Here is a 27,982-nt window from a genome sequence, read left to right on the forward strand (position 1 = left end):
ATTCGCGGGTCATGGGTATCTGCTAGCACATATTGTTTAATATGTAGATTTTTAGAGCTGCCGTGCAACGCACGGGTTCTTAAAATCTAGTATATATATATATATATATATATATATATATATATATATATATATATATATATATATATATATAAAAGATCTCTAATAGTAATTATTATATTATAACATTTATAAAATATATAAATACTAAATATTCAATATATGTTATTAGTAATATGATATAATTACTAAACTATAACATTAATATATTAAATGTAATTATAAGTTGAAAATATATTTGTATAATATTATGATTACTTTTATTGTTATTAACATTAATATCTATATCAGTATTATTAATATCATTATTCTAATATGAAAATAGAATACATGTAACTTGTTATTTTTTTATATCACTGGTATTATTAGATATTATTATTATTGTTATTAAGAATTATTAACTAATATTATTATTAGGAACTAACACCTTTTATTACTATTAACATTTTTATTATTACTATCATTATCATTAATTAATATTAAACTTATTTAAGATTATTATTATTGTTATTATTAATAACATAATATTATTATTATTATTACTAATAATATTATTATCACTAATAAATTTATTATTATTATTATTATCATTAATATTTATCATTATTATTATTATTAGGATTATTATTATTAATATACTTAATTATTTATTAATATTAGTTATATTATACGAATTATTAAAGAATTAGAGATCTAATTGGAATCTGTTTTTGTCACAATCACTGTGTACTAGTTTTTGTTTTCCTGTCTACAAAATCGAATAAGATCATAGCAAACATCCAAAATCAGTTATCAATCGACTTTCTCTTTTATTTTTCTATATTATTTCTGTACGTGAACGAATTAAATCTTGTCAACCTTTAAAATGCTGTAAAACTCAATCACATTCAGTGATAGGTAATCCAGTCGAATTTATTTTATCTAATATCAAATACAACTAACCTTATCAGCCTTTAAACAAACGAATTTAAGCAGAAAAGAACGAAGAACGAGCACACTGCCCTGTTTTTGTATCATTTTCAAAAAACTTCGAATTTTTATTTTAATTTAAAATCTATAAATGCAAAGATGTTTGAAACCTTTCACTTGAACTTCCTGTAAAGTTTCAAACGCTAATTTTTCATATTACGAACGAATTTTTCATTAAAACGAGCTGTACAGTTATTTTTTTTATTTTTATTTCTGCTCTAATTAAATTCAAACATTCTTATGAGTCGTTCCTGTTACTAGTACAGATTATAAAATAAATAATTGTTATAAGGCTAGAAAGGTTTTAGATCAAATTGATTTTTAGTTTCAAAACGGGTTCAGGTGTTCTCCTATTTGCTACTGTATTTTTTCTTTTTCTGTTTAATCAATTCAGCAACAAGTAATTCTTTATGTTTTAATTCAAGTCATAGATCAAATTTGGAAATTAGCTGTGATGAGTTGTTGGGTACTTGGTCGTTTCAGTGTGGGTAAAGAAGAAGAGGGGAGAAATAAACAAACGAGTTTTATATTTTTTTCGTAAACTTAATCAGAAAAATGGATACGGAGTTATGGTTAAGAGTGTTAATGTGTGAACGTGAGGTCTCGGGTTCGATTCTCGTCTCGGGCAATTCTTTTTGGAGAGGCTTTTAAAAAGGGTATACATTTTTTTTTCTTTTCTCTATTATTATTATTATTATTATTATTATTATTATTATTATTATTATTATTATTATTATTATTATTATTATTATTATTATTATTATTATTAGCATTATAACAATTAGTATTATTATTATTATTATTATTATCATATTTACATTTAAAAGTATTATAATTTATGTTACCATTAGTATTAATATAAGTATCATGAATACTAATATCATTTTAATATTATCCTTAAGTATTGTTATTATTGTTATTAACATTATTATTAACCTTATTAAATTATTATTATTACAAGAACTATTAATATTAATACTATTATTATTATTATTATTATTATTATTATTATTATTATTATTATTATTATTATTATTATTATTATTAATTTTATTATTTTAGTAACATTATCATTATGATGATTATTATTATTATGAAAATAATACAATCTATTGTTATTTTCATAGATATTAGTATTAGAATCATTTTTTGATTTTTAATATTATTATTATTACTGTTATCATTAACATAAGTATTATTACTAATATTACCATTATTATTATTAATATGATATTTAGTATTGTTATTATTAAACTTATTATCATTAGTATTATTAGTAGTAAAATTGTTATATTCATAGTTATTATTATTATTATTATTGCTATTATTGCTATTATTATATTTATCATTCATATCTAATATTACCATTATTATTATTAATATGATATTTAGTATTGTTATTATTAAACTTATTATCATTAGTATTATTAGTAGTAAAATTGTTATATTCATAGTTATTATTATTATTATTATTATTGCTATTATTATATTTATCATTCATATTCATATCATTACCAGTATCAATACAAATGGATATTTTTCTACAAAAAAATACATTACAATAATATCAATTTTACATATCTCTATATTGTTATTATTAAAATGATAAATACTAAACTATATATATACATATAAAATGTATCAGTTAATACATAAATATATATTGTTATCATATATAAACCCTAAAATATATTTTTATTATTATTAACATATTCTAAAGAATGATAAATATTAGTTACATAAAATACATAAATTAAATATATTAAATTTATCTATATAATATAAAACATAACAAGTATATTATTAATAATAATATATATAAACTTGCTCGATTACGATTACATGTATTAATAAATATACAATTGATATAGGTTCGTGAATCCAAGGCCAACCCTGCATTGTTCAGTATCGTCGTATGCATTTTTTTACTACAAAATATCGTATTGTGAGTTTCATTACTCCCTTTTTAAATGCTTTTGCAATATATATTTTTGGGACTGAGAATACATGCGCTTTTATAAATGTTTTACGAAATAGACACAAGTAATCGAAACTACATTATATGGTTGAATGATAGAAGCCGAATATGCCCCCTTTTTGCTTGATAACCTAAGAATTAGTAAACCGATCTACTAATTGACGCGAATCCTAAAGATAGATCTATTGGGTCTAACGAACCCCATCCAAAGTACCGGATGCTTTAGTACTTCGAATTCGTTTTTATCATGTCCGAAGGATTTCCCGGAATGATAGGGGATATTCTTATATGTATCTTGTTAATGTCGGTTACCAGGTGTTCAATCCATATGAATGATATTTTTGTCTCTATGCATGGGACGTATATTTATGAGAACTGAAAAATGAAAATCTTGTGGTCTATTAAAATGATGGAAATGATTATTTATGTTAAACTAATGAACTCACCAACCTTTTGGTTGACACTTTAAAGCATGTTTATTCTCAGGTATGAAAGAAATCTTCCGATGTGCATTTGCTCACTTTAAAGATATTACTTGGAGTCATTCATGGCATATTTCAAAAGACGTTGCATTCGAGTCGTTGAGTTCATCAAGATTATTATTAAATCAATTATAGTTAGATATATTATAAAATGGTATGCATGCCGTCAACATTCGATGTAAATGAAAGGTTGTTTTTTAAAAACGAATGCAATGTTTGTAAAATGTATCATATAGAGGTCAAGTACCTCGCGATGTAACCAACTATTGTGAATCGTTTGTAATCGATATGGACTTTGTCCGGATGGATTAGGACGGGTTATTAGATCTAGCAAGGCTTTGAATGATGGATTGAAGCTCGATGGGGTTAACGGGCCAACTTCTTGTAACGGGCTTATTAGTAATACGTTTATTTTCCCGGGGTCTAAAGATAAAAACGTGAACGTCTCTATTGCGGCTTTTTGCAAGGTTATGGATAATATGGAAGGAGTTCAAAAGGGCGACGTTAATTCTAGCAAACCGCCTCCCGAATCGGAGCGTGTTAAAAGGCCGAGGAAGGAGAGAAAGAAGAAATTGGTTCAAGGTGCGGAGAGGACATCTTTTAGCGTTTTCATCAAAGATGCATAATTGCTTTTGTCGCTTGTTGTCGGAGGAACTTTCGGTTTAGATAGATTTTAATCTCCCGTGTTTCGCTTTGATTGTTTTCCATCTTCTCCTTTGTTATTCTTTGTCCATGATCATTGTCCTTGTTGGTTTTACGAGCTTAGTTATAGTTTTTAATTTAGTTAGCTTGGTTTTCTTTCTTTGTAAGTTTAAAGGAGGTCTCATTTTTTAATGAGCATTCTTTTGTTTGTTATAATAGTTCTATAGTTTTTGAGCCGGAAAAAAAAAAAAAAAACAAACAAATGAACACAATCACAACAAACAAGAACATTTCTCAAACACACCACACTAAAATACACACACCAAGTATAATTCAGTAGCAACGTTTCAATAATAATGACTTGTCACCATCATCATCAATCAAACACTAAACCCAGTTGTAACTCACTCGCAAAATTCTCACTTTAACTTAAAGTTCACACCTTTTTGATCAATTATCCATAAAAAAGAACAACCATGACGGTGCCGGAAAGTCAACATCAACAACGGCAAACAACACACCGCCACCGCAATATTCCGGCAGAAAATATACCGACCCGAATCCCACTTCGGGTACTGCTCCGAGTAGCATCAGTAGCATGTGGGATACAATTCGGGTGGGCGTTACAGTTATCATTATTAACACCATATGTTCAAGAATTAGGGATACCACACGCATGGTCAAGTATAATTTGGCTTTGTGGGCCCTTATCTGGTTTTTTTGTTCAACCTTTAGCTGGGCATATGAGTGATCGATCTACGAGTAAATTTGGTCGAAGAATATCGTTTATTGTTGTGGGTTGTGGTTCGATAATTTTGTCGGTTTTGTTGATTGGTTTTGCAGCGGATATTGGTGGGTTGTTGGGTGATGGTGAGAAGAAAACAAGAGCAATTGTTGTTTTTGTGATTGGGTTTTGGTTTCTTGATATGGCTAATAATGCTACTCAAGGTCCTTGTAGAGCTCTTCTTGCTGATCTCACTGGTAATAATTTTGTTGATTAATTTTAATTTGTTTGTTAATTGTTAATATTATGTTTTGGGGTTCTGTTTTGGTGGGTACTCTTTAATTGGGATGAATTAGAATTCAATTATTGTTTAGGGTTTAGTGATTTGAAGTTTTTTAATAAGTAAGGTTAATTGACCATTAATGTATAATTATGTGTATTTTATGATACATGATGATATGTATAATGTTTAATTATTGGGTATTTTGGTGACTAATTATTTGATTGTGATCATTCAAGTTGGATAAAATTTGTTTCTAAATGACCATTTAAATGTGCAATATAATTTTTTAGGAATTCGAAGCTTGTTTAGAGTTGAGACATTATATTGCACATTTAAATTATATTGCACATTTAAATTATATTGCTTCCAATTATATTGCGCATTTAATTAGTCTCAAATTTTTAGGTATTTTGGTGACTGATTATAAGGCTTGTTTACTTTCCACTTAATGATCTATTTCTGTTTCTGTATAGCTGCTCTTAGTCCAGTAAGTAAAATTGTTGTTTCTTTGTCACTTAATCTGAAAATTGGTCTCTAGTATAGGAGACATAGATTAAGAGCCAAATGGAAACAAAACTTAATACAGAAAAAAAAGTAAACAAGTCAATTATATTAAGCCTAATTGAAGTTAATCATGTCATATGTTGAATTAGCCAACTACGTGTTGGAGACTTCTTAGTGTTATATACATCTCGGATCCGTAAAGCCAACAAAATTACTTAATGGTCTGAAGCATGCTAAAAGACACAGGTTTTAGTTTAAACTAAGATGAATTTAAATAAGTTTAGGCTTTCAGAATATTTAGTGTATGCAGTTAATGTAGGTTTAATTTTTGTCTTCTAGATAAATGATTTAACGCCTTTTGGTTTTCAAAATCTTTGGATCCTTATGTGGGTCATGCTCGTTAGGAATAGATGTTAGATAATGACAACTATTTGTTTGCTTACATTAAGTTATATAAAAGGGACGGTACACAGGTCATTCTCAATCTCGAAATTGGATATTACGGACACCGTTGATCCATGAGTCAAGGTCGTAGTACTCTCTATCTAGCACCTGTTGTTTTCTTTTGTAATTTTTGTTATGTGATGTTAAGGTGACATAATCTCCGCTTATTAGCATAAGAGACACTTTGATATCAAACTTTTACAATTAAATAGAACTGTCTTAAATACATCAGTCAACTTGAAGAAGCTGACTGTAACATTAGCAAGTTTAACAATTTTTCCCTTTAACAAACTTCATAAATCTGGTTGATATCAAGAAAATGTGAATGCTGATTCAGATATATCGTTTGATTTTTTTTTTTTTTTGTGTACTCTGTATGGCATTCTAAGCATGTGGCTAATATTATTCAGTACTTTTTATCTTTATCTTTTGTTTATTATTATATTATACATTTTATTATAATTTTATATAAATTCTAGCTAGTTAAACTTATCTGCACTGAGTACATAGTCAACCCAGTAAGTGGGCGAACCAGTACAACACAGGCATAACTGATTACCGAAGGTGGTAAATAGACAGGTATTCGGGATTGGATAATGGTCCATATGAGCGGGTCAAAATGGGCACGTCTTCAAAAATTTATCATAATGAATTGTAGAAATTGGTGTAGGTTTACTGACATTGCACGTTAACTAAACGATAGAAGGGTAACTAAGGTTAAGAACATCATTATCTTAATAAATGGTAACCTCTCTCTTCATGTATTATTTGATAAGATCAATTAAATTTTAATAATATACTCTTACAATTTTTATATTATATATCTAATACAACAACAACAACAACAACAACAACAACAATACCCAATCTCACGAATGTAGGGTATGGGGGAGGTGGGGTGTAGACAATCATTCCTCGAACCCTAGATTAGAAGAAAGTCCCTACTCCACCCGCGGGTATAGAACCCGTGGCTAGATAAGATCGTCCCTCCCTCTTCTCGAAGAGCCAAGAGATTGCTTCCTAAAGGACCTCCGGCCATGAATGCTCCTCCAAACGGAATAGTGCGGGCATACGTACCTGTAAGAGTTATGTGCAGAAATAGCAACCATACAAAGTATCCATAAAAGAAAACACATATAGCAGTCATGCACAACAGTAAGACAAAAAGCATGGATAATATAATGCGCAAAAATATGTAAATCCAAGTAGACATGCAAACAATCAAAATACACAGCCACCTAACCCATATTCCCACCCACACATAAGCATGTATAAATAACTATACCTAAACATGTATACATATAAAGCCATTCATAGGTATATATACCTAGGTACAGGTACAAGCATACATATATAAACTTAGATACATGCACTTAGATACATACATTCATACATATACAGATACAAACATATACACAGAACCTATATATAACCTGAATAAAAACATATAGATACAGAGGCATATACACTTACACATAATAATATATATTGAAGCTATATAATATATAGATATAATTATATAAGTGGTGGTAAAAAAAAAAAAATATACTACACATTGAAAAAAAAAAAAAAATACAAATTACTCAATTATACTAATTCTACTCCTCCACAGAAGTCATGTCCTCCGTCAGTAGAAGCTCTTTCATGTCGAGCTTCAATCTATCCTCCAATCTACGTTTGGGTCTACCCCTTCTCCTTACGCCCCCAACAACGAGAGTCTCGACTCTCCTAACCGGGGCTAAAAGTGGGCACCTCATAACATGCCCAAACCATCTAAGTCGACCTTCCCTCAGCTCGTTGGTTATGTTCCCAACTTCCAAGTTCTCCCTAAAAACTCCATTTGGTATCATATCTAGCATGGTCTTACCACACGTCCACCTAAGCATCCTCATTTCTGCCACGTCCATCCTCCTCTCTTGGGCTTTCGTCATTGGCCAGCACTCTGAGCCGTACAGCATGGCTGGTCTAATTGCCACCTTGAAGAATTTCCCTTTCAATTTAAAGGGTACCTTCTTGTCACACAACACCCCTTTCGCTGCCCTCCACTTCAACCATCCTACTCGTATACGATGCGTCACGTCCTCATCTATCCTTCCTGATTTGTGAAGCATCGAGCCTAAATATCTAAAGGACTCTTGTGGAGGTAAAATCTGGGAAGCAGGGAAGAGTATAGTAAGAGAAGACCTTATTAGGAAAAGATGGGAAGAGTATTTTGCATCCCTCTTCGGTAGGGAAAGAACGGAGCAGAACATGGAACACCACGAGGTTCAGGAAAATCAAAACAACTGTTTCTGCACGAGGATTAACCAGGAGGAATAACCAGGAGGAAGTTAGATCGGCCCTACGAAAGATGGGGAGAAACAAGGCAGTAGGATGTTCAGTATTATTAACTTATTGAGTAATTTGAATTTCGTGTTAATTTTGCAGCTCTATATCTTTAGATTGCGGTATCACAATACAATTTGTTAATTTGAATTTGTAAGGTTCGACCCATTTATTTATATTTTGATCGATTTGGGTTCTCCCTAATGGGTGAAACCGGTTAATTGAAACATCGGTCATAACTCAGAAATCGCCCAAGCCCCAATGTGTCGTATTACGTATAGAACCTCATATATATCTTACTCGAAAAGTTAGATCATCAGCAAAATAATATAATTTCCATAATCATATCTGACTCAATAATTATATGTACGATACTAAGTATGTCAACCGAACTCAATTCAACAACTACCAAAAATTTCCCATTCGACCTGAAGTATGTTGAACCCGTTACCCAACCCATTTTGACATGTAAAATGGATTCTTGCATATGATTTTGCCAACTTCATCTTTTATCAGGGAAAGATCACCGAAGAACTCGAGTGGCAAATGCGTACTTTTCTCTGTTTATGGCAGTTGGTAACGTTCTCGGTTATGCAACCGGAGCTTACAGCAGTTGGTACAAGATTTTTCCTTTTACGCTCAACTCATCATGCGACATCAATTGCGCCAACCTTAAATCCGCCTTTCTTCTCGACGTTATTTTCATCATGTGCACGACGTACATAAGCGTCACCGCAATTCACGAGCAACCAATCACGTCCGTTCAAGATGTTGTCACCGAAGTATCAAGCCATCCGCAAGAAGCTTTTTTTTGGGAAATGTTTGGAACATTTAAATACCTTCCGGGGCCCGTTTGGTTGATATTATTTGTTACTTCTTTAACTTGGATCGGGTGGTTTCCGTTTATTCTATTTGATACCGATTGGATGGGTCGAGAAATATACGGTGGTGACCCGATTGGTGATCAAAAGTATAGTGATGGAGTTAGAATGGGTGCGTTTGGGCTTATGTTGAATTCGGTTATACTTGGAATAACTTCGGTTTTTATGGAGAATCTTTGTAGAAAATGGGGATCGGGTTTTATATGGGGAATTTCGAATATTATTATGTTTCTTTGTTTTCTTGCAATGCTCGTACTTTCGTTTGTGGCAAGCAAAGCAGATTATGGAATTGACGGTGTTCCTCCAAACGGAATCGTGATTGCTGCGCTCGTTATTTTTGCAATTCTTGGCATGCCGTTAGCTGTATGTGATCCGTCTCTGCTAAAACCGTAATTATCTAATGTCTGTTTAACGAGAGTACCGTTTAAGGGGGATGTAAGTTTGTTTTCTTGTTATAAAGAGTGAATGTTCAAATTCGCTCATAAAAAGGAGATAAAAAAATCAAAAACTCGATGTAGGCAACCAAATATTTTACTTTTTTTTGTTAATTAAATTGAGCTTCCACTCCTTTTTTGAGCAAAACTGGCCTTATAGTTCTTGAAACATGCAAATGAACGTACGTTCCCTATATCGATTTCTTCCATTACCATTTTTAAAAAACTTTTCCTTAAGTTTTTAACCACTTACATTTTTTGGTCAAATTGATTAATGGTGTTGAGGTTAAATTTTTAATATTTTGTTTTTGGCCTTGTAAGAACTTTTATGCTTGAGGATTTTATTCCTTTTTTATGTAATTATGTTGCAGGTTACATATAGTGTGCCATATGCTTTGATATCCTCACGGATCGAGTCACTAGGACTTGGCCAAGGTAGATATCCAAGTTATTTTACGGGTTTCGTATCGTGTAGTCTTTCGGTAAAATAACGCAAGCTACTAAAAATGGGTGCTTTATTGCAGGGTTGTCAATGGGCGTTTTAAATGTGTCCATTGTGCTCCCACAGGTATTTCATTCCAAGTCTTGTTAGCCTTCTAGGTCACTTCAATCAGTTTTTCTAGGTCACTTTTACCCGTTTTCAGTTGTCTATATGAGGAAAAAGGGTGGTCAGGCAGCGTGTCAAAATGGGTAAAGGTCTGACCTGAAACATTCTCTTCTCCAATTATATTAATTTGTCCGTTTTACTAGCAGAAATTTAGCCAAAATACAACTAGGAAGAATATTCTATCATTTCATTTTTATATCAGTTTTTTAATAAACTGATCTAGCATGTTTTATGCAGTAAATATACGGGTCTAATTGCCTGCATATATGTATATGTAACTGGGGTTTTCCTCTTTGCATAGAAATATACCTTTTTAGTAGAGTTGAACTAATCAGCATGGGCCCGGACCTACTTCCCGAATCCTGAAACCCGAATTCAGGCCCATTAAGGATCAATAAATCAATATCCAATTAGGCCCAAAAAGAGCCAGAAAGATGGCCCAGTAATCTGTGTGGTGTGTTGTACTCATTACTTTAGCACACCTTATTACAGTTCAAATTAAAACTTCAACATCATATGTTATAGCTTTGGCCTTATTTTATTTCCTAGTTAAACGAGTTTACCCTGTTGGCGAGGTCGTTTTGTTTAGGTTGTTTACTTTGGCTACAACTCATTTTGGTTTCTGTTGTATCGGTTGCACTTGTTGATCTTCAGATCCGTTATAATGTTATTAAGATTTTCACCAAAAAAATAAAAAATAAAAAATAAAAATATAACATCATATACTTTCGTGGGTTTATGTTTTTGTTTTTCTGATATAATAATGTGTTGGTTTGTGTTCGATAGGTCGTGGTGTCGCTTGGAAGTGGGCCATGGGACTCGTTATTCGGTGGGGGTAACTCTCCAGCCTTTGCAATAGCAGCGGTTGCAGCCTTTGCAAGTGGGCTTGTAGCCATCTTGGCTATTCCTCGCTCCAGGCCCGCTGAAAAATCCAAAATTTGACACTGATAACAAGTATTTTGTTTGATCAGCAAGCGAGTATTGTTGTTGTATTACCTTTTTGTTGTATTACCTTTTTATTTATTTTGCCTTTATATATATTTATCATTTATTATTATTTGTAACATGGAGTCTACTGCAAACAAATTGTGTATAGCACTTGTTAGTTACAATAATATAATTGTAATTACTCTTGATTTATACATGTCTCACACAAACATACTAAACTCGACTATTTTACTTTGATCGATAGCTGCAGTGATGTTATTACACGCCCATTCAGCGTTAAATTTGATGAATTCACTACAACTGTGTATAGTACTTACTCCACAGTTGTGTTGGATTTATAAGATTCAATAATGGAAATAACAATGTAGTTATGTAAAAACCAATATATACACAAACAAAGTTACAAGCTTTATTTATAGGTGGTTATTGTTTACATTTAAAGTTATATGCATCATAGGTGTATAGTGACATGGATTGTTTTTTTCCCTGCTCTGCCACCATAAGGGGTATCAGTATTCAGGAATCTTATCTTATATTTATCATATAAGAAAAAAAATCTAAAAACTTCATTGTCATATAAAGGCATCTATAATGTTATGTTTTGTAACATTTCTACAAAAAGTTGTGATATTTTTTAGATTTCTTTATCTCAAATGACAAATATGCCAAGAATCAGTTTTCAACATTCTTGAAATGGTTAATGTGATCCGGAATGTACATTTACATCTTTTTTTTAACAGCAGTACGGATCACTTAGGGGACTTAACCACCCACGCGTTCATCTCCTGCAGTTGCATAACCCGCCCCCAACTGCTACCCAGGAGGAAACCCGGCCAAATCCGAGGGCATGGGCGGTAAAACCCTCCTCCCCCACTGCCTCCGCAACGCGATGTGCGGAAGGTACCCTTGAGTAGAATTCAAGGGTAAATGGTCAACCTTGTGTGCAATGCTACACCCCATGAGAGTCAAACTCCTGACCTCTTGCTAAGAGAGTCAGGCTACTAACACATGAGCTACAACACAATGTTATTATTTAAAAATAAAATAAAATTAGAAGTTACTTTTTTTTTATATAAAACGGGTCGAAAGTATCATTAAAGTATCTTTATAAATTCAGTTAAGTTTACTTATGTTCAAAGATTCATATGCCCATTAATCACATCTCCTTTTTTTTCTTTTTAAGGGAGACATCCACACACACTCAATTACAAATAGTCCACCACATGACTTTAACTCAGAACTTTATAAAACAGTTAACCCAAAACTATAAACTATTAGAATTTAGATGCGGTAGTACATATAAAAAGAAAACATAACAGCACTCACATTCTTAATTGATGATGAATACCTGTTATTATATGACCCTTCGACTCTCTCATCCGGCTATCACATGCGACAATCTCTTCTAGAGATCCGTGTAGTTGGACTTGTGTAGAGTCGTTTTTTGTTTTGTAGTTTGCGGTATCGTCCCTCTCGACCGCCAGATTTGGAGCGTCGGAGCACTTGCTCCGGCGTGCTTTTTTGCCGGTTTCTTTTAACGGTTTTTTATGTTTTAGATATATTGGGTGTTTCATTGAAAATGGCGTCAATTTGCTTCTTGGTCTGCTGTTGTGTTTGTCCACCGGATGGTGGTGGTGGTGGAGGTCGAATTCCGGCTGAAATTCCGTCTGTCGTCGCCTCTTGGTGGTTTTAGGGTGGGTTTGGTCCTATACTTGCTTATTGGTTCCGTTTCATTCCATTTTCCCTATCGTCGTTTCCGGTTCGGGTTGGATGGGCGTCGTTGCCGCCGTAGTCGACTATGTCGATATCGAAACATGAGGTTTTCTGTTGTGGTCTCTTGAGGGCTCTTCGACCGCTCGTACGGTAGTTTGGTGTTTATTAGGGGGCTCCTTCGGTTTGCTGGTCTCAGGGGAGGTGTTCTTGGGTTTCCCGATGGACGGGCTAGCTGGTTTGTTGTTGATCGAATTTTGCGTGGATCGGGTGGTCTTTCCCGAGCATGGCCGGGCTCGGGGGGTTGTATATCGATAGGTTTGGATTTTGGTAGGAATGCAGATGGGCCGGGTTATGGAAGTTCATGGTTATTATTATTTTTGGGGAATGTTTGCTCACAATTTAATGTAGTTATTCATTGTCAATGTTTGTATGTATCGGGTTCGATCACGAACCTCAGATCATCGATCAACCGTGTAATTTGTATTCTGCTGCTTAATCTTTATGATATATATATATATATATATATATATATATATATATATATATATATATATATATTCGCCAAAAAAAATATAAATAAAAAAATAAAAAAAACATACAAAACTTTATAAATCAGTTAACCCAAAACTATTAGATGCCATAGTACGTATACAAAGAAAGTATTACAGCTCTCACGTGTGAGTTTTTTATTGTGTGTGGAGGGAAAATAAAACTCTAGAGAGTTCAGTGCTTCTGTATGTAAGCCTCTATGATAGGGATGTGGTGGTAATCTGATTACTGTTTTCTAAATGCATAAATGAAACATTTGCAGACAAATTTGCCCCCACACAACTTGGATTCTTTAGAGTTTTGTTTTGTCATATTAAACTACTGTAAATTTCATGTTTTGTCATATTGGTTTTTGTATAAACTACTGTAAATTTCATGTTTTGTCATATTGGTTATTGTATAAACTACGTACCGTAAATTTCATAAAAAATGTAATGCATGTTCATTGAATAACAAATATGATATGAAATGTACGGTTGACAACGAAGCATTGCTTCAACGGTATCCCCTTCACCTTGTGTGTTGGGTCTGGGGGTTAGGTCATGAGTTCGTGCCTCGCTCTGCACATCCTATTAATTAATCTGCCTGAAATATGGATATCCAGATTGACCCAGGGGGTTTCCTCCCGGATCCATTCAGGATTCAAACCCGGTCCGCCTGCCCCTAGGGATGGTTAAAGGATCGGGTTCCTGTAATGCGATTCGAGTTTTCTTCCGAACGCGTGTGTGTGCATATGATGTCACACCCCCAAATAGGGCCTGGGGAATTTGTGACTAATTATATCATATCACAGTTGTACAAACGAGAATGACTCTAAATGAGACGTTTTATTTATTAAATAAACAGCGGAAGCATTATTCAATGTTTTACATCATAAGAGTACAGTAAATGGGAAATGTCTAAACAAAATGATAAATATGAATGATGGATTCCATGCAAGCAGCAAAGCATACATCAATCATCTAGTAGCAAGTAGCAGCTAGCTCAATCATCACCTGAGACAAAACATGCCTAAAGTGTCAACCAAAAAGGTTGAGTGAAATTCATAGGTTTATAAATAATATCCAAAGTTTTAGACCACAAGATTTAGTTTAAAGTTGATCAATATAGATATATCAATTTAAAAGTGTTGCTGCAGTTTGTAATATCGCTACTAAACAATTTACCCTATGACACCTTGTACTGTCAGTGTCGTGGAATCATTATTATGTAACCAAAGACCAACGGTCGAATGGTTAGAGACGTTACTCTCAATAGGCCTACTCACAATAATTAAGTTTGCATTTAAACGTAGCAATTGACGATATTACGGTAGGAATTTAGCATGAATCAAAGCATGACAGCATAGTTAACAATTTAGTACTTGTGTCTAAGCGTAAAACAGTTATAAAGCAAGCATGTGTCTCACCCCAAAAGTTATAAAACAGTTATGAAACAGTAAAAAGTGGGGCTATGAAGTTCACCTTAGTAGCACAAAAGAGTATTCCACGAAAGAATTGAACGGAAGGACGTGACCGAGATCTCAACCTAGAGATAAAACGTATGATCAGACATTGCCTAACAGACAATAGTATATAGTACTATATTGATAGTAATGGTTCACTAAAGAATTTCCATTTTCGGAAGGTTACTATTTATGAAAAGTTTCCACTTATAGTAATTTTTCAATTTTAGAAAGTTCGGGTTAATCTTTAGCAAGAAGTTGTATAACTTTACTCAAACTTCGTTGCTATCAAATAAGTCAGGAATGACCAGATGTAACCGGGGGCCCAGGACTCTTGACCAGAATCTAAGTCATGGCATTCGAGATCCACAAGCTTACCCATAAATGGCAACCTAGACATCATTCACTTACGACCGTGAGTAGCGATGAAGTTCACATGAATTGTACATTATCTTTGATTAACCTTCACTTTAGGTTTATATGTTATTATATATGTTATATTATATTTATTAATGTATTAACAATTTGATTATCTTATATTATATACTATAAGTTATTATTATTAAATTAGTATAGTTATAAAATAAGTGTTTATTAATAATGTATTGTTATTAACTTACATTATAAGCATTATACTTTATTATATAGTATACTTAGTTATTAACCGTAAGTTATAATAATAATATTAATTTAGTATATGTAATATACTTATGTTAATCGAAAATCATACTAATATATGTTAATTCGAATATTAATTCATTAAGTATTATATTTATAATTTTTATAAACTTAGTTAATTATACAATTCAGTAGGATATTTTATAAAAATAATTTTATCAAGTTTTTGTATTTATTTCCCACTTTTCTTTATATATATACTCGGTTTATATTAATCAAATTTAATTAGGTAATAAATATTAAATCGACCTAAATAAATAATTTTATATTTTTACAGGTTCTATATTATGTAAAAATGTTATAAAAATTATTAAATCAAATTTTATATCAAAATATTATTTATTTAATGTTTTCTAATTATTTAACCATTGTAATCGGCCTATGATTAAATAAATAGGAAAAATAATTTAAAATTAATTTTTATATTTTTTTTAAAGTATCTAGTGATGCTACTAATCATATAAAAATTTTATAAAAATATTTAATACACGTTTATATTTATTTTGTATTTTCTTTATTATTTCTCTCGGTTTAGAATAATGCAAAAGTAAATTCTTTTTAAATACTAATCGCTCCATTTATTTAATTTTTATAATTTTCACTTGTTTATAAAAGTATAATAATCTCAAAAAAATTTATAATTATTTTTATTACTGTTTAATATTTTATTACGAATTTTATATTGTTTTTATGTTTAAATACTACATAATTCGTATTTAATTATAAATAATATTCCATAAATTATCAAAATTATTTTTATACATCATAATACTTATAATACTAATTATAACATGTAAAAATAATTTATATATATTAAATTCGAATTTTTAAAGAATATACAAAAAAAAAATAAAAGCAATTTGATAAAAAATATAGAAAATACCTCAAGTACTTTCCCAAGTTTATGAGAGAGTTTTTCCAAAGATTTGATACAAGTTTTTATGAAATGGAAGTAGGTATTTATAGGAAAAAAATGGTTGGTGAAAAGAAAAAATATAAATAAAATAAATGTGCCAATTTTGACAAAAAAATAAAAACATGTTAAAAATGTTTTTAATAAGTTTTTGTTTTTGAAAATATTTAGTCAAAATTCATGGGCTCATTATTTAATTTTAAAAAAATCTCTTTTTTTATAAGCTAAAAATATATATTTAATGATTAAAATAACTTATCATTTAATTAATAATTATGTTTCATATAGTTTTAAATATAATACGCATTAATATTAATATTAACTAAAGTTATTTTATATAATTAGTGTAAACTTTAGTTCACAAAAAGTGTCGACTAAAAAATAAATATTTGATTAATGTCAAATTTAATTATATATTACGTATGGATAACAACCCTATAGTCAAATTAGTCAATTCAGGTATGGAAATATGAGGGTTGTTATAGTACCTACCCGTTAAAAGAAATTTCGTCCCGAAATTTAGTTGTTGCCATTAATCGGTGTTGTTCGTACATATGTAACATCCCGCGTTTTTCCGTTAAATTTATTTTTAACACCGTCTTTTTCTTTTAAATATTACCTTTCGTTATTTAAATTCGTAGTTTCCGTCGACTAACGTTCATAATAATTCCGTCATTTAATTATAACATCTCTCGTTAACTTGCGTTTTAAAAATATTCGATCGGTTAAATCCCGCACCCGCTTTGAAACTCGAGGGACCGGAGTTGCCAAATGGGCAAACTAGTTGACTAGGTCAACTAGTCAACCCATTTTTCCACCATTCAATCCCTCCCTCTCTCTCTCTCTCTTTCTTTCTTTTTCTCTCAAGAACACAAACATAATTCATCATCTAAATCCGGATCGGGAAGCAAACTTCAAAACAAATTACATATTCGTGATCCTCTCATCATCCTCTTCGATTTGGTACCAAATTCACCGATTTTGGGTAACATTTCTAAAACTCTAGATTTCTTTAAATTCGTGTTTTTGACTAGAAATTGTGTTAGTTAGTGTCTATGGCTCGTGTATAACATGAATATATGTTTTGTTTGTTCGATTTGTTGTTTTGAGTAACTAGTTTGAACACTTGAAAATGGGTTTGCTTAATCTTTGATTTTGGAAGATTAAATGTTGTTAAATTGTTAAAGTTCATGTTTTAATTGTGTTACTAGTATCACTAGCTTCGTTTTGATGTATAGGTTGATTTAGAAAACTTCAAAAACGCGATTATTGATTTTGTGAACTTTTGGTTAGGGTTGACAACTCTTAAAACGAACTTTTGATGCGTTGAATGCTTGTTAATGTTATTGATAAGTATTTAGTTGTATTACATGTTTCATTACCTTCAAAACGGCATATCATATGTATAAATTGGATTCCCGAAACTTAAATTGCAATTGATAAACTTGAAACTTGAAAATAAACCTCTATTGATCACTTGGCGGGATTTCGGTTATAGTATATGATGTTTTTGCTTGATGAAAAGTGCTTACTTGCGTTCCTCGTCGAAAGAGCTTTCCGATGATATAAAATACATGTTCTAATTGTTTGCGGATCATAAAATGTGATTGTTTGTGTTTTGGTTCGTCCATTTGGGGAATACAGCAAACAGGGCCTGGGAACCGATCAGGACGCCGTCCAGATACTGGGGACGCCGTCCCACCTTTTGAACCTAGACGCCGTCTAGGATATCAGGACGCCGTCCCACCCTTCATTGTGGGACGCCGTCTAGCCATTTGGGACGCCGTCCCATTGTACTAAAACTGGCTGTTTGCTTTGGTCATTTGACATAAAAATGTTTGCTATGCTACGGACCTCCGATTAACATGAAACTTGGCCAACATGCTCATATATGATTATATAACTTAGAAAAATTGGCGGATACCCAACCCGACCCCGTTGACTTTGACCCGACCAAGTTGACTTTTAATCAAACTTAACCAAATAATTATGCAATCGTTCTAGTCTTTCTTTTATACTTGATTCTTGCATGAAACTTGACAACGTGATTCACATGCTATACTTTTCGAGTCGTAACGAGCCATAGGACTAATTGAACACATTTCGCCCGACCTTGTGTCGTAACCGGTTAATTGACACAACTTACTTGTTTAGGTCAAGGCTAAGCAACATTTATGCACACGTTTACTTTGTGAAGTACATTTATACTCGTGCACTCGAGGTGAGATCATAGTCCCACCTTTTCAACAACTTTTATTCTTTTAAATCGTGGGCTGAGAAACATATACATTACATACTTATATACATTTCACATGTATATATACTTTTCATACTTTTATACTTTGAACACAAATACGAATACAAAGATACAGACGAGTTAGAACAAAAGTCCTCAATCCAATTATCATTAGTTCCACTTGCAGGGTGTAAGTGTAAGCGAGTGATTATGTTGTGTGGCCATACGGGTTTAACGAACCCTCATTCAGACGGTTCGCTACCGTTAGTGGATGAAATATAATTTCAACGTGCATAGTGTATGTTCTAACACTATATTCAAAATTCAGAGGGAAGATTCAGTTAAGCTTTGGTAATTGGGTGCTCGCAATACAAACTACATTCTTCGGAATAAATACGATTTGGATAATCATCTATACAAACTATTGTGGTTCAAAAACAACGTTTACAAATACATCTATGATTTCACCAACGTTTTTCGTTGACAGTTTTCTATATGTTTCTCAGGTTCATACTTGGCTATTTGATACATGCTTCCGCGTACATTCATACTTGCTTGGGGTCAAGCATACATGCATACACTCTGATTTCATGCTTGGAGTCAAGCATACATACGTGCATACGCTAGTGATAGCACCTTTGGATTCAAACATATTGTTTACATACTTACGCTATTTATAGCAACTATGTTTTTAAACTAATTATGTCGCAAGTTATTTCATTTATACTTTATGACTTTTGTAAACTTAGACTTGTTGTCGAATGGTTTTGTAAACTAAACTTGCAAGTCTTGTACCTTTCAAATGAATGCGACATAATTTTGGTCAAACGAGTCTCATATAGGGACTACGACCACGCAACGGGACCTAAGTTAACGGCGCCGTCAATAACGGTTTTGGTCGGGTCGTTACAAGTGGTATCAGAGCGTTGGTTGTAGGGAACTAGGACGTGCATTAGTGTGTCTAACAGAGTCGTTAGGACGCATTAGTGAGTCTAGACTACAACCGGATAGTTAGCATTTGCATTCTGACATACATTTGCTATAGATAGCACTTACTTGACTACTTGTGCATTATACTTGAATCATTCTTAGGCAAACTTTTTAATGGTACCCAACCTTCATCATACGAACTCGTATTCCGCCACTTTTTGGTAACACACGTAAATTCATGATTCATACACGTATGGATGACGACGACTTCATTAGTCACACTTGTTCGGGAACTCTGTCTCCCGGATTATTATTTGCCACCGTTTCAACTTACTATCGGTTTCCCACTGGTGTTTCTTACTATCTACTTTTTGGTGTTACTACCATCACTACTCTAGGTGAGTATCGTCATCAACATTTATCACTACGGTTGCGTGCTACTCGTTATCATGACTCGTTACTCTTTTCATACCTAAATACATTATTGTTTGAATCGAACCGATTTGACGTTAACAATCATTTATACATTTCCCGCGGGGAAACGCTTCTTTAGAGTTGTAGAAACTATTTCGATTTAATACGAGTCACGTTTGAGACGTCGTTACATTTTGTTCATTTTAGATTTTCGCGATGACACGAACTTGAATCTATAGAGTGATGTGGGAATGGAGGTATGAGTTAGCGTAATATAACGACACTCGATCAACGTGGTTATATTACGGTAAGACATACCAAAGTTCTAGTGACACGTGATGGTGGTTAGACTCGATCAACCTAAACACCACCATGTGCCATGTACATGACTTCATCTTTTCATGTTTGGACATCCGAAAACTCCGAGAATATTGATAACAACCATACCGGGGACACCCCTTCGACTTTTGTCGAACTGTACTTATGCTTCCGAATGAATTACCGATTCCTCTCGACTTCAACCGTATGTCGCACGGGTATACTAGCTCGTCCTCGCGCAGTCTTATTGACTAATTACGATTTACTCGTTATGCTCGCACCGAGGCGGAAACTTCTCTCTCATCACACTCGTACTTCCGGTTCAGGAAATCTTTACTCTAAACTCTCAATGGGGGGAGAGACTCTCCACGTTATACTAGTATTCACCTCGAGGGTGAATAGTTCCGACGAACGTTTTTCTTTCAGAAACCGAGGAGAACTTGCCCCGACGAACGTTTTTGGAAACCGATAAATCTTCCGCGACGCGAATTTTCTTGAGAAACTTGTCCTAGCTAACGATTTCAATTCCTAGCAAACTTGTTCAATATGCCTTAGGGAAATATACCCCGTTTCGGATCGAGATCCTCGTTTCACTTCTAGATTTTGGAGTGCCTTACAAAAAGCCTCGGGACCGCGTTTAGACATGAGTACCGCGTACCATCCGCAACCCGACGGACCGAACAAACATACGATTTAAGTCTTGAAAACTATAATACGAATTTGTATTACCAACTTCAAATTTACTTGAGGAAAGTATTTTCCTTTAGCTTAATCCTCGTACTACGATGATCTTCATTCGAGTTTTAACGTCACTCCTTTTGAAACCACATGTGACCGGAAACGTCATTCTCCTTTGTCGAACCAAGTAAACGATGATCAATTCATCGGGGCCGAGGTTATTCATGAGCAACCGAGAAAATTTATTCATATTCAGGTAAAACCCTACGCGACTCGTAATCACCAAGAGCTACGCCGATGTTAGACGTAAACATTTCAAATTCCACGTGGGAAACCGCGTCACGTTAAGAGTCGCACCTTGGAAAGGTGCAATCCGTTTCGGGAAACGTAGGAAGCTAAATCCGCGATATTTTGATCCTTTAAATTCTTGGGGTGTTTTGGACCCGTCGCTAGCCGTTTAGACTTTTCCGACTCATTTTGGGTCTCCGTTATCCTACATTCGATGTATCAACTCAAAGACGTGTTTTGCGAAACGAGAACTTGTTATCTTCTTTGATGAACTCACTATCGACGATAAACCTCACTTCCTAGGAGGACCGGAAACCATAAAATCATGGAACCAAACCTTAAAACGACATACGACCCCGACCTTCAGGTTCGTTGAAATACCCTAGAACGTACTTCTCCTTCATTCGTAGAATTGGCAACACAAAATCTCGAGGAAGATTCAACAACTACTACTTCCAACTAAATTTCGGGACGAAATTTCTTTTGAGACGTGGATAATGTAACATCCCGCGTTTTTCCGTTAAATTTATTTTTAACACCGTCTTTTTCTTTTAAATATTACCTTTCGTTATTTAAATTCGTAGTTTCCGTCGACTAACGTTCATAATAATTCCGTCATTTAATTATAACATCTCTCGTTAACTTGCGTTTTAAAAATATTCGATCGGTTAAATCCCGCACCCGCTTTGAAACTCGAGGGACCGGAGTTGCCAAATGGGCAAACTAGTTGACTAGGTCAACTAGTCAACCCATTTTTCCACCATTCAATCCCTCCCTCTCTCTCTCTCTTTCTTTCTTTTTCTCTCAAGAACACAAACATAATTCATCATCTAAATCCGGATCGGGAAGCAAACTTCAAAACAAATTACATATTCGTGATCCTCTCATCATCCTCTTCGATTTGGTACCAAATTCACCGATTTTGGGTAACATTTCTAAAACTCTAGATTTCTTTAAATTCGTGTTTTTGACTAGAAATTGTGTTAGTTAGTGTCTATGGCTCGTGTATAACATGAATATATGTTTTGTTTGTTCGATTTGTTGTTTTGAGTAACTAGTTTGAACACTTGAAAATGGGTTTGCTTAATCTTTGATTTTGGAAGATTAAATGTTGTTAAATTGTTAAAGTTCATGTTTTAATTGTGTTACTAGTATCACTAGCTTCGTTTTGATGTATAGGTTGATTTAGAAAACTTCAAAAACGCGATTATTGATTTTGTGAACTTTTGGTTAGGGTTGACAACTCTTAAAACGAACTTTTGATGCGTTGAATGCTTGTTAATGTTATTGATAAGTATTTAGTTGTATTACATGTTTCATTACCTTCAAAACGGCATATCATATGTATAAATTGGATTCCCGAAACTTAAATTGCAATTGATAAACTTGAAACTTGAAAATAAACCTCTATTGATCACTTGGCGGGATTTCGGTTATAGTATATGATGTTTTTGCTTGATGAAAAGTGCTTACTTGCGTTCCTCGTCGAAAGAGCTTTCCGATGATATAAAATACATGTTCTAATTGTTTGCGGATCATAAAATGTGATTGTTTGTGTTTTGGTTCGTCCATTTGGGGAATACAGCAAACAGGGCCTGGGAACCGATCAGGACGCCGTCCAGATACTGGGGACGCCGTCCCACCTTTTGAACCTAGACGCCGTCTAGGATATCAGGACGCCGTCCCACCCTTCATTGTGGGACGCCGTCTAGCCATTTGGGACGCCGTCCCATTGTACTAAAACTGGCTGTTTGCTTTGGTCATTTGACATAAAAATGTTTGCTATGCTACGGACCTCCGATTAACATGAAACTTGGCCAACATGCTCATATATGATTATATAACTTAGAAAAATTGGCGGATACCCAACCCGACCCCGTTGACTTTGACCCGACCAAGTTGACTTTTAATCAAACTTAACCAAATAATTATGCAATCGTTCTAGTCTTTCTTTTATACTTGATTCTTGCATGAAACTTGACAACGTGATTCACATGCTATACTTTTCGAGTCGTAACGAGCCATAGGACTAATTGAACACATTTCGCCCGACCTTGTGTCGTAACCGGTTAATTGACACAACTTACTTGTTTAGGTCAAGGCTAAGCAACATTTATGCACACGTTTACTTTGTGAAGTACATTTATACTCGTGCACTCGAGGTGAGATCATAGTCCCACCTTTTCAACAACTTTTATTCTTTTAAATCGTGGGCTGAGAAACATATACATTACATACTTATATACATTTCACATGTATATATACTTTTCATACTTTTATACTTTGAACACAAATACGAATACAAAGATACAGACGAGTTAGAACAAAAGTCCTCAATCCAATTATCATTAGTTCCACTTGCAGGGTGTAAGTGTAAGCGAGTGATTATGTTGTGTGGCCATACGGGTTTAACGAACCCTCATTCAGACGGTTCGCTACCGTTAGTGGATGAAATATAATTTCAACGTGCATAGTGTATGTTCTAACACTATATTCAAAATTCAGAGGGAAGATTCAGTTAAGCTTTGGTAATTGGGTGCTCGCAATACAAACTACATTCTTCGGAATAAATACGATTTGGATAATCATCTATACAAACTATTGTGGTTCAAAAACAACGTTTACAAATACATCTATGATTTCACCAACGTTTTTCGTTGACAGTTTTCTATATGTTTCTCAGGTTCATACTTGGCTATTTGATACATGCTTCCGCGTACATTCATACTTGCTTGGGGTCAAGCATACATGCATACACTCTGATTTCATGCTTGGAGTCAAGCATACATACGTGCATACGCTAGTGATAGCACCTTTGGATTCAAACATATTGTTTACATACTTACGCTATTTATAGCAACTGTGTTTTTAAACTAATTATGTCGCAAGTTATTTCATTTATACTTTATGACTTTTGTAAACTTAGACTTGTTGTCGAATGGTTTTGTAAACTAAACTTGCAAGTCTTGTACCTTTCAAATGAATGCGACATAATTTTGGTCAAACGAGTCTCATATAGGGACTACGACCACGCAACGGGACCTAAGTTAACTGCGCCGTCAATAACGGTTTTGGTCGGGTCGTTACAACATAGACGAGGATATTTACGTTTTATTTGGTTTTCACGTTTCCAGGTATGCTCGGGGCCTTGCGTGAATTCCAACGGATAGAATATTGTTCTATTTCAAGAATTAAAATCATACAAACCATAATTTCTACAAGTTCTTCTACGAAGTGCATTTTATTATTAATATGGAGATCATTCAAAATGATGATGTTATACAAGTCATTTCTGTAAATTGGATATATAAAATGTGTTATGAATAATATCGAGCTCATTTAAACCTTGAGCGTTTATGCCACCACGCTAGGGTAGACAAAATAGAGAGGAGTTCATGAAAATCATAGTCGTGAAATTTGATAGAGATTGTCATTCTTTACAACAAGAATGATGAATATGAGTTGAAAATATTGTTTTATCAACATTGGGTAATATGGATAAAACGATTCGATTATAGGAAGAGTATAAATGAAGTTATCTTAAAAGTTTGAAATAAGGAAATATCAGTTTGCCTTAACTTTTGACATAATTAAAGGTGATTTCCGGAATTCAAGGGATTTAAAGGAAATCTTTATAATCTGTATAAGATTTGATTCTTCGGTAATTAAGGAAATTAAAATTGCCTTGATTGTTGTGTCTAGAATTTTTCTATAAATTAGCTTCTTCTGTTTCATTATCTTCACCATTTCTATACTTTCTTTCTCGATTCATACTTCCAAAGATTGTGAAAATGCTCCATCCAGTTCTTATCCTGGATATTTTTCTGACTATCGTTTCTGTCATTCTTCTTTTTCATTTACCCCCAGAGGAATCTGTTTACTTCTACAATTACCTTGGGGTTATAGTGTTTTTAATTCTCCCGTGTCTTTATGTTGCTATACGCATTGATATACACGGTTTGTAATTTTCATGTTGTTATCGGGCTTTATATTTTTCCTTATATGTCGGAGCTCTATGCTCTTGTTTTTCCTTCCCGACTTCAAGTCAAGCGAATAATGGTCTAGAATTCGTAGGTATGGAGTTTCGAATGATCATAATATACAAAGCAGAAGGAAAGGTAATAGCACGATTTGATTTGTCAAATTACTAGAATTACTAAGGATAGAACTATCAAGAATATATGTTCTTGATATGTTCAGAGGTTAAGTAGAATGTAAAAGTCATGTAACATGGCAAATGATGATTATAAAGTCTATGAATCATCATCTTCCATTGAAAATTTAGCATGACTTACTGTAATATAATCACGTTGGCCTGACGTCATTATATTATACTAACTCATGCTTCAATTCCCAACACTACTTTAAATCATTCAAAAATTAAACTTGTATGTTACAAAAATATAGAAACTAAAACAGTTTCCTTTATTATGTAACACAGATAGTGCGAAGTGATAAATAATTTCGGACAAGAATAGTTATGAAGGTATCTTCAGAAATATGGAGGATATTTATAACGAAAGATACGATGATATCTTAGAATTTTCTAAGATCAAATGATAACGAGGAAAATTCTTCTGTAAGGATTTAGAATGCGTAAGGAGATCTTTTGTGGTTTTCATCAGAAATCGAATCATCTAGATTCTTTGATTACAGGTTTAGTCCTTGTGATTTGTCCACGGTCTCCTTCATGGTTTGCTCAATCCGTTTTTCAGCACCAAATTTTCTATCGAGCGTTCCCAATACCCTATTCTTTATCATCAAACTCCTGGCCATTTAGGCCATCTACAATTTTGCTGTTTTCTCTTCATTTAATTCAGCCATATTTGAATCGTCGGTTATCAATCCGAGATGGTTTCAAGAAATTTCATTTTTAGATGATTGAACGCTGATTGTGATCGTCAAGATTCAAAGGATGTTTTCAAAAATTTTGAATTTGAAGTGTTTAAGCGTAAGATGCATCCATCAATGGATCTAACGGTTGACGAAGAAATGTTGTGATTTTTAAAAGTAAGGAATGGTAAGTTCGGCGGTTTGATGTGATAATTCATCATAGAATACGAATGAATATAATTCATGAATGTAGTGATCTTTAAGAAGATAACACTTGCTAAAGCTTTACTTAAATTCCGATATGTCAAAATCAGAATATGTAATTGAATTTGTATGAAAATGGTTGTTCTTTAGTGAACAGATACATATGTGGATATAAGTAGTATAGTTAATGACTGTTGAATCAGAATTGAAGAATGTACGGTGTAACATATTAATGTGAGATATAAATATTTTTCGGGTATTACCTACCCGTTAAAATATTTTCACCGTAAACAGTTTGTACAACAGAATATTTAATTACAATCTTTATGAAAATATACGTACATATATATTTTCTTTCAGATGTAATCATGGATTTAATGAGTTAATATAATATTAAACTCATTTGATTTACGGTTGAAATGAGAATTAATAATCTCCAAAACCTTAGAGATTTCATAATTGTCGTGAAATATTTCGCTAATGAAGTTATGAATCAATACTTCATCGTTCATTGTTATTGATATATCTCGGTATATGATGTTGGTGCTCGTGGATTTCTTGTGAAATTCACAAGGCACGAATAATGTTTTCTCGAAAGTTTTGAGTACATCGAAAATGGAAGTGTAAAATCAAACATGTATTTGAATAATACACTTGATTTATTATGAAAATGGAGTTTATTGTGCTGAAGCAGTGATTAACGATTGTTAAGTCATTAACTAAAGATGTACATCATAGCATATTAGTGATATGAATTAACCAAGTAGTATTTACTAGTTAAGATTCACACATAATAGCTTAGTACGAAAAGATTTATTATTGTTCCAAACCATATATATATAAAGTATACATATATAATTCTTCAGGAATAATGAGTCAATACATCTTAACTCATTATTACTAATATTCCTTGGTATCTATGGGGCGTATGATGTTAATGTTTGAGGTACTGAGTGTGATGTGGAGGCGTGGAATGCAGATGTTGTTGTTGATGAAGCTGATGCTGTTGGTGGTGATGCTGATGGTACCGGTGGTGCTGGTGCTGCTGCTGGTGCTGCTGCTGGTGCTCGTAGGTTTTGCACCATATTTTCCAAAGCCACTACTCGAGGGCGAAGCTCGTTGACTTCTTCTATTATTCCGGAATGATTGGCGGTTCGGACAAGGGGATGAATAAGATCTGAAATTCTAGATATTATATATTCGTGACGGGATATCCTGGAAATGAGGGTGAAAATAGTGTTCCGAATAGGTTCGCCGGTAAGTGCTTCAGGTTCTTCGCCAATAGGGCAATGTGGTGGGTGAAAAGGATCACCTTCTTCACTTCTTCATTGATTAAGTAGACTACAAACCCACCCCCAATTCATCCAGAAAAGGTGATGACTAATTGGTTGGTTCATTCCGATTACGCTGCCATTAGAGCTTGAGGAGTTCGAGGAATCAAGTGAGAAATCCATATTATCTGATCGGAATAAGGGTTTTTGTTATAAGATGAGTGTTGAATAT

General features: G+C 33.3%; 1 protein-coding gene across 2 annotated transcripts; it reads left to right on the forward strand.

The window, feature by feature from the left end:
• Positions 1–4,397: 4,397 nt before the first annotated feature.
• Positions 4,398–11,357, forward strand: LOC139898777 (sucrose transport protein SUC4-like). 2 transcript variants are annotated; one of them, XR_011777141.1, is made up of 5 exons: positions 4,398–5,112; positions 8,928–9,681; positions 10,098–10,161; positions 10,251–10,294; positions 11,120–11,210. XR_011777141.1 is itself a non-coding variant. In XM_071881547.1 (5 exons), the coding sequence occupies exons 1-5, from the start codon at positions 4,608–4,610 to the stop codon at positions 11,273–11,275; spliced, it is 1,497 nt and encodes a 498-aa protein (XP_071737648.1). In that variant the 5' UTR covers positions 4,398–4,607; the 3' UTR covers positions 11,276–11,357. The 2 variants fall into 2 exon arrangements, 1 of the variants encoding a protein (XP_071737648.1); XM_071881547.1 differs by having other exon boundaries at positions 8,928–9,655; positions 11,120–11,357.
• Positions 11,358–27,982: the final 16,625 nt, after the last annotated feature.

This window comes from Rutidosis leptorrhynchoides, chromosome 3, assembly GCF_046630445.1.
Source record: "Rutidosis leptorrhynchoides isolate AG116_Rl617_1_P2 chromosome 3, CSIRO_AGI_Rlap_v1, whole genome shotgun sequence".
NCBI classification, from domain to species: domain Eukaryota; kingdom Viridiplantae; phylum Streptophyta; class Magnoliopsida; order Asterales; family Asteraceae; genus Rutidosis; species Rutidosis leptorrhynchoides.